The sequence below is a fragment of the Seriola lalandi genome, unplaced genomic scaffold (assembly GCF_002814215.2).
Source record: "Seriola lalandi dorsalis isolate HSWRI2012SDOR001 ecotype SW California unplaced genomic scaffold, Sedor1 jcf7180002054678, whole genome shotgun sequence".
Classification (NCBI taxonomy): Eukaryota; Metazoa; Chordata; class Actinopteri; order Carangiformes; family Carangidae; genus Seriola; species Seriola lalandi.
This window is the reverse complement of record NW_019525231.1, coordinates 2,820,238-2,828,955: the sequence shown is the minus strand read 5'-3', so window position 1 is coordinate 2,828,955 and position 8,718 is coordinate 2,820,238. Positions and strand designations below refer to the sequence as shown.

General features: G+C 40.3%; 1 protein-coding gene across 1 annotated transcript in view; it reads right to left on the bottom strand.

Moving 5' to 3' along the window:
* aspscr1 (ASPSCR1 tether for SLC2A4, UBX domain containing) overlaps positions 1–7,296 on the bottom strand; it is a 17,255-nt gene extending 9,959 nt beyond the window's left edge. The window contains exons 1-9 of the mRNA XM_023422140.2: positions 7,168–7,296; positions 6,878–6,933; positions 6,126–6,240; positions 3,666–3,766; positions 2,863–2,920; positions 2,706–2,779; positions 1,989–2,553; positions 1,158–1,217; positions 778–917 (exon numbers count right to left, since the gene is read on the bottom strand). Of these exons, the coding sequence (XP_023277908.1) occupies positions 778–917; positions 1,158–1,217; positions 1,989–2,553; positions 2,706–2,779; positions 2,863–2,920; positions 3,666–3,766; positions 6,126–6,240; positions 6,878–6,933; positions 7,168–7,257 (1,259 nt within the window). The 5' untranslated portion in view covers positions 7,258–7,296. The remainder of the gene's footprint in view (positions 1–777; positions 918–1,157; positions 1,218–1,988; positions 2,554–2,705; positions 2,780–2,862; positions 2,921–3,665; positions 3,767–6,125; positions 6,241–6,877; positions 6,934–7,167) is intronic.
* Positions 7,297–8,718: the final 1,422 nt, after the last annotated feature.

Sequence of the window (8,718 nt, the reverse complement as noted above, 5' to 3'; positions counted from 1 at the left end):
TAAAAAGCAGACTTTGGAACCGACAATGGGAAAGATGAGCAGAGAAAAAAAGAGAGTAATGTTTCCTCTTCTGCCTTTACTCGTGTGTGGCCGTGAATGCGTGTGTGCGTGTTGGAGGTAGAGACGAATTGCTGTGGTCGGTTTAATTCCACCCTTGGTAATTGCAGTCATTGACACGGTAGTAGCGTAGCCATGAGGCAGCCAGCTAAGTCAATATAGAGGGAGATTAAAGGATGTACACGGTGAGGTCTCAACCTGATGGTGTTTGGTCGATGACTGGAAGATAAATGTCTACGCAAAACAGGCTCACTAATTGCTCTCTGTGTGCCATATTTAGAAGCTTTTGTAGTGTGCGTGGTGTCTTATAAATGAGAACATGTTTGCAAACACACACAATGTCTCAACAGCTGTGGTCTTTTGCGGCCACATCCAGAGAGTGCAGAGTAAACTCGTCCGCATCTGTTTTGAAGAAGCACTCATAAATAAATAAAAACTTCAAACTCACAATAAATAAAAACTTCAAAACACACGCAGTGATGCCCGGCATTCTCCCTGCCTATGGCCTCTCATCACTGCTATGGTATTCTGCAATTAAGGGTTATACATCGACAAAACACCACAGGACCAACTGCCAAACTAACTAATTATCTGTTACAAACAGTGCAGGAACACATCTCATCCAGACGTGTTTCTGCAGCAACAAAGTATTTATACTAAATATCACACACAGCCCTCTGACCCACAGTCAACCACCTCTATTCATTTGCTCCTTCCCACCTCTCGCTCTTCAGCTGGGCGAAGCGCTTCCGCACATCATCCATTGTTATTTCAAAGAACTCATCGGGCAGATCCCCGTGCTCCTCGGACTGATGGGACATGGAGTCCAGGTGGTAGATGAGAGGCTCCCTCTCCACTGGCTGCAGAGAGAAAGTGAGAGAAAAAAAGCACAGAGACATAAAAGTGTTGACACTGATGTTTTCATCTAAAGCACCCTGAAACATCATGAGTGGCCTGAATGGGAATCAAGCACTTAAATGATGAGTTATAAAGATTATTCTGTGTTCATTAAAGATGGAAATCTAAAACAAGGGAAGCAGATGAACTCTAATAAACAGGTTAAAGGGCAGAAACCTATGACTGGGATGAAATGGGTTTACCTCCAAGAACTTCTCCCCATGATCCATATCCTCATCTGGCTGATTGGAGGTGGCTTGACGCTGTGAAAGGAACAGAAAAGGCTCCCAATTACACTGTGTTGTTTGTAAAGAGATTGTTGTGTTAACGTCTGTTTCCGAGGTTGAGAATGATCTTTCAATTTTAAGCCAAATGGTGAGTAATCCAGTGAAATCTGCCGATGGAGATGGATGGATTTCTTGAAGCTAGCATAAAGGTTGTCGCACTACGGCGCACGATCTGACTTTAAAAGTAGGAAGAAAGCGTTGCTATGGGCGTTCAGGTTGTCTAATGGTTAAAACATACACCACATAACTGCAGCTCTCCCGCTTTGATTCCAGCTGGGGACCTTTGTTTGCATGTCATACCCCTCACTCTATCCCCACGTCCTGTCTATCTCTACACTGTCCACTATAAAAATTAATATACCAAAAGATAATCTTACGGTATCTCTAATGCAAGCAATTAAATTCCCACATAAATGTTCTAATAAGATGTTTGGAACATTAATGTATCAACCATGCAACCTACTCTGCTTTAGATGAAAAATAATACTTACTTACTTACAACAAGTTTAGTAATATGGACACGGACAAAAAGTCCTTAAAGTGCTCAAAAAATGGGAATTTAAACATATACAGGACAATCTGCTGGATGGACAGTGTTGAGATTGTTTTCTTAAAAATGAAGTAATCTCAAAATGCAAACTGTGCTTTACAAGATTATTTATCTTGGATAAGAAAAAAGACTTAATCATCACAAAACAAGATCTTAGGACTTTCTTCATTTGAACTTCTTGTAGTGATATTGCTCACCTTGGTGTTAGCACCGTGGCTGGATTTGGCTTTCTTGGCTTTGGGTGATTCTACTGAAGCAGTCAGGGCTGAGAGAGATGAGGATGAAGACAGTGAGCGTTCAACCACTCCTCCCCGTGGGCCCCCGAGGCGTTGACCACCTCCAGAGAAGGGAATGAATGGGGCCGATGGAGCAGAGGAGGAAGAAGAAGATTGATGAGAGCTTAATCCTGATGGCCCTGCTTCCTCGCCATCTTCCTCTGGCGCTCCTCTCTCAACATGGGGGACCTTTGGTCGAACTGCATCCTGGGGGCTCAAAACCTCTTCCTGTTGAACTAAAGTGTGTGGAAGTGTGCTTGTGGCAGGGGCAGGATTTGGCGCAGGCAGGGTTTCCACTGGCCTATCGGGGCTTGAATTTATAACTGGCATGTCTGTTGTTGTCTCTGGATGTGATGGAGCAGGATCGGGCTTAAATGACGAGCTAGGTCTGGTTTCCTTGGCAACAGGAGTTGTTGGCATAACAGCTGTTTCAGTGGCTTCTCTGCCATCTTCCTCTCCAGGAGTTTTGTTCTTTTTGAGTAAAAACCTTAAAGAGAAATTGTAACAATAGCAATAATTGTGATTTCCAGCATTGTACAGTTTACATGGTATATTAACTGTAGTTTAAATAGGTTTTTGTCTGAATTATTATTAAAACCACACAAAAAACTTGTGAAAGGTTTGAAATAAGTTGTCTACCTGACAATGGCACTTCCTCCTGTGAGACCCAGAGACTTCAGAGTGGCCTTCTTTAGTGCTTCTTCACCACTCACCTACACACACACACACATCTGTTTTACCATAAAACTCACTTTTCATGTCATGAAAAAGGGAGAGTTGAAGGAACATCGCATACCTCGTCTCTCATGTAAACACACACGGGAGTGGATCCTGCCTCAGACAGCTCTGACACGCTGGAGTAAGGTGGTGACAGTAAGAAAAAAAGATATAAAAATTTAGGATGAATGATTTTTATTTGTTTAAGCTGTGACAAAACAAAACCCAGAAGTGAGTCTCTCTTGTTGAGGGAAGTCAGCTCTGTGATTTTACAACAAAACCTCATGCGATGCAGTGGCACGCTGTCTGCATGTGTAAACCATGTGTGCAAAATCCCGTGTAGAAAGTAACTGAACCATAAATGTTTTACAATTGTTCTCCTCAATAGTGAAAATCAAAGCTTCCCCCTCTGCTTCACAACATTCCCAGAGCTTTTACGCTGGCGTGGAGCTAATATTCATTTCATGGAAGTGTAACTTCCTTGGAAAAGGATTAGGATATGGAGTGATGTCATTTAATAGAGATGAGATGAGGGCTGGACGGACACATGAGCACCTGGGACCTCACAGCTGGAACTACTGAGTAACAGCTGCGTGTGTGTGTTTGAATGAGTGGTGGTGATGTGTGGGAAAGCTTAAACTTCAGTAGAGGAGTGGTGAGAAGAAAGGATGTTATCTAACACAGTGTTGGCCTGTGTTCATTCCTGCACAATGACCACCTTCACCTTTCCGGTTTAGTGGAAAGTAAAGGCAAACACACACAAATACACACACGCATCTGTCATCTGTACTTGTGAGGACCATATTGGGGCTGGGAGGAGGTATCAATATATATCACAGTAGAACACACGCACACAAACTCTGTACATGCACATACACACACCTGATCTGAGGGAAATTTGTCAGCAGCTCCCACAGACTCTGTCCACAAGAGAAGGAACCCTGGAGCCGAGAGCCGTCCTCCATCTGAAGCGCAATCCGCACCTGATGGATTTGCCATGGTAACACACAACTGTAGTTTAATCGTAAGACCAAAAACACACGAATACATGAGTACACATGATCCAGGAATAAACAGCATGTGTCAGTTAACAATTATCAGTCCATCTACACCCCTTGAGCTGGGTCCCTGACTGGATTTGATTAAGAATGACATTGTATAACTCTTAAAACCCCAGGCCACCAGGATAAAACCTAGGATAAGATAATAAACCACTTAAAAAGGTAAATCACAAGCAAAAAACAAAAACAAATTGGGAACCGCTGCATTAACACTGCACATAACATGCATATTAAACATGCCCCACTGACCTTTTCTTCAGATTATTTAACAATGTCAGTTGCCTTTAAACACTATAACATACAAAAGAGGTGGATGCAAACATGTCTTAACCTCAAACCTTCCACATTGCAGGAATATGTGACAAAAAGTTTCCTTAAATGCAGAAAAGGAAACACACAACATTAAGTATCATCTCCCTAGGTGGCCGTTTGTAGGTTCTTGGCTCAAAAGTCTTGAGCCATTTTGCAGGAAGAAAAATCTTTGATAACGAACTTGATTAAGCTGCACATCTGGGCCTACTTCAGTCTGAAATGAGTAACACCAGGCATAAGTGCGAGTATCTGTTGTTGTTTCTCCCTTTGAGTCATTCTACGAGTTGTTTATGTTTACTCAACAAGTGTGTTGTAGGGCACAGACAGCATGCTGCACGTCAGCACACCAGGAGAGATGAAAAGGGTGCCTTGGCTGTCAACAGCCAAACATGAAACACTCTCACACACCAGTTTGGCTGACGTGAATGTTGGGAGAGACTCTGTGTGCGCACGTGTGTGTGTGTGGGTGTGTGTGTGTGTGTGTGGGTGTGTGTGTGTGTGTGTATATAAAATCTGTGAGGTATCAACAGTCAACCATCCATCAAATGAACAAGAACAACAGATCAAACCCAGCCGTGATTTTACTGCTTAGATTATGATGCCATGAGGTCATAGGAAACTACAGCTCAGCTACAACAAAGCGTTTTTTGGAAACCAATCAGAGAGAAAGCACAGACTGAGAATTTATACATTTTCAGGTACGAACATTAACAACCCACATATATGGCCAACCAAAATAATGAAATAATATAGATTTTTCAATATTAGGCTACATATCATCTGGGGTTTTATTTCCCCACAAATAATTATGGGTGGGACAAATTCTTGATATCTTGATAAAGTTTCATGTGATAAGATACTAACACTCTGGCACGAGGATCACTATAGTTTGTGTTGCATTATTTAGGCAGAGGTATTCTCTTTCATTCCCGCAAATATTTTCTCTGTAAACTCGGCTTTTGCCAATATTAAGATTTTCTGACACTGCAATCATGGCACCTGTGCCCATGTTGCTGTGCGACACAGATTCTCTGCATTTTGTTACAGGGTTTCATCACACCTGTCCATATTTAACTTGGTGAAAGCGAAAGCTCTTCATAATCTAGTGAAGTACATCTTTGATTATTTTCTGGTACAATACAGGTGATACTAATGGTACCTAATCATCATACTGTGAGATGCAGATGGACAACAAATTTAAGTAACTACATGGTTTGACGGCTATGAAAATGATGTAAATCCCATGCTATGGCCTTCACTGTCATCAGATCTCAACTTAACTGAACATGAAAGACATCGCTCTCCTCCATCATCAAAACAAGGGAATGCTTGTGGTGAAACAAAATCTAACAGAGATACTTTGTTGGTTTCCTGCTCCAGGCTAGCTCATAGTTACATATTTGACCGTTCTACCTGAATAAATGCCTCCATGTTTGGCCACACTAACCACGTCATTATTTGTCAGTGCCATCCACCTCTGCTTCCACACGTACAGTAGATGCCAAAGGTATCCTAACTAATACATCTATGTTGATTTGGGACATGAGGGAATTTTTAGCTAATAAAAAAAATGTTCTTGATTATGAAAGTGATAAAAACTATTTACTCTTAGTTGTACTTGATGTACAAAATATCTTCCATATTTTTGGAATGACAGTTTTTTGTTTTTCGTGTCTTCTTTACAAACATGTAATGTACAGTCCACATGTTTAAAAACTATATTTATGTGATAAGCTTACAGTTTCATGTTTCACCAAGTCTAGTAGAGTTACCAGTGATTATGACTAGCAGAGGCAATCACCATACATACCCCTACATTTTATATTTAGATAATAGACATGTATATCTATGTTTTATACATGTATATTATTATGGGTCTTTATTCTGCAGTCAGCCACCACAGTTTAACGCAGCTCATCCTCTGTCTGTCCTGATCCCTGTCACTCTCTCTCACACACACACAACTAACCTGGCTGTCGGCTACAGCCTGTTTCCTTGCACTTGTCACCATTTCCAATTTAGCATTGTTGGGCAGGTTGGCAAACCTCCATGGCACCGTAAGGTCAATAACAGTCCTCTGAAACCTGTCGTAGAGTGATGACAGAGGAAAGGAAAGTGATTCTAGAGCTGCTGAGTTTTCCTGTCATTAAAAATAAGAAAAGAAAAAGAATGATGTGATTGCTGAGGGCACGTTGGGTCAGGGCATTAAAAGTAAGTAACAACAGTCACTTTGATTTTCTCTTGTGCTAAATTGGAAGGAAGTCTATTAATTCTTTCCTTAGCTTTATCTCACGTTTTCAAGTATTATAAATTAACACGTTTTCATCTTTTTTCTTTTATGTTGCAAGCCTGTGGATGTTCAAATACACTTTTACACTTTAACATATACATATTTCAGCTAAATAGGTTGGGACAGGCCCAAGCTGCTTGCGATAACAATAAAACAATTTCTTTAACTGGTTAAATATCAGCAGCCATATCAGTTATCATACACTACTGTTCACTACTATTAACTTCTCAAACTTTATATCTCACGCATCATACTGTTCCAGATTCAGTCTGCATGTGGCTTATTTACCTATCCAGGTGTATTTAGAAGCAGCTTCTGCTCAGGGCTTAAGTTATTAAAACGTTTCAGGCTGGAGATTAAAAGCCGACATTTGATTCATATTACGTGTCAGTGCTGTGACGGATACATGAACGAAGTGACAGCTTACTCACTTCAAACCATGATCGTTTGGGTCGAATCCGTGCTTTTTGCAGACGTCCTCCAGCACCTGAGGATGGCAGATATAAGCGGAATGTCATAAATTAACTTATACCACATAATGAGTAAATCAATTAGATTTCGGCAGCACGAAAACAGAAACTGATCTGTCACTGGCTAACAACTGTTAGCCAAACAAGCTAACTCAGAGGAGAATACTTTGCACTGATTTGAGAACAAACGAACAGAATGAAACAACTCTTGTACATCGGAAAATACAAAATGTTCTTAAAACACAACTTACCTGTAATAACGGTGTGTTTGGAGACACCTTAACTGTTTGTCTTCTCCCATTTGGAGTGAGAACCGTTACAGCTGTACCGATAGCTGCCATTGTATGTCGTGACGTCACGGTGTTTGTTTGAATAAACTTTATTGACTCTTCACTGGCAAAAGGATATAACGGGTCAGTTCACCCATAGTATAAAAACAAAGAGTGAATGGAATTTTGTTTGTGGTGCATTACATTCATTTGTTACATTTTTTTGTGTCTGAAACAATGACTTCAACAATCCACAGATTTCACTGTTTCCATAGAAACAACTGAAAAAAATCTGTATGAAAACCAATGTATTTTTTATATATTCCAAATATTAAATAAATTACTCATGAGCCACAAATTTAGATTATGCTCGTGTCAAAAGTATGACTATCTCACTTCAATACATACAGACAATTCGCAAATTAAAGGAAAATTGAATAAATATGTGGAGAAACAATGAATGATGAGTGTGATGTGTCCATAAAGTTGGGCATACTACTACATGATATAGTGGGCCCTTTTCACTGATGATATTTTGACATGTAACAGTAGAAAAAGCACAGGTGTAAATAATAAAAAATTATCGATGGTTGAATTCCATGCAGATGTGTCAGTCCCAGGGCTCTGTGTACCTTTATAGGTCATCTTGCTTGTGTAAATGTAACCAAATCATTTATTAAATAGTTGATAAACTTATATCAGAACCTGATACTGACATATTAATTTCATTTAATTTTGATAACAGCAATCTTGGAGCCTGAAATTTTGAAACAATTTGCTATCCAAAACAATATGAAGATCATTTTTTTCGTCCTGACCTGTAATATAACCTATTCAAAAACACAAAAACTAAACAAGCCCTCCTACTTCAAGCACAGTGATCCTCACAAGAGAAGATAGATCCTGTGTGTAAAGGGCAACAACATCTCCAATCTGTTCCCCATATGGACAACTTCATATATGTACCATGTGCAGTTTGACAGATGACCTTTAGAGAAACATAAGGAATCAAGGCCGTTTTCTCTCAGCAAGAATCAAATTGGATCAAAGCTGGAATCAGACTGGACAGACAACGCGACACATGGTGCCAACAGATGGAGAGGTGTGAGGCCACAGCTTCAGAGCGTATGTAAATGACTGACTGACCACTTCAGATACGAGTCAGAGTCCACCTGGGAGAAAGAGGGAGAGGGAGAGAGAGAGAGAGAGAGAGAGAGAGGTGAATACAGCTCTTCAGTTCTGGGGGGAAATTGCCGCCGTCTGAATAAACAAACAAACAATCAGTTTCCTTCCTCACTCAGCAGGATAGAGACTTCAAAACTATGCCAGAATGGAGTGCAAGTACATGAAGGCATCTGTGCTGGGAGTTTGTAAAGTTCTACACATTTTTACAAAAAAAGACTTCAATCACAGATTAATGAATGGTAAAAAGATACGCATAATAGATACAGGGTTTCCTTACTTGTAGAACCTATCAAAGTCAGAAAACTAAAATCTAATGGCAGTATGTTGCTGAATGGCAGTTTTAAAGTG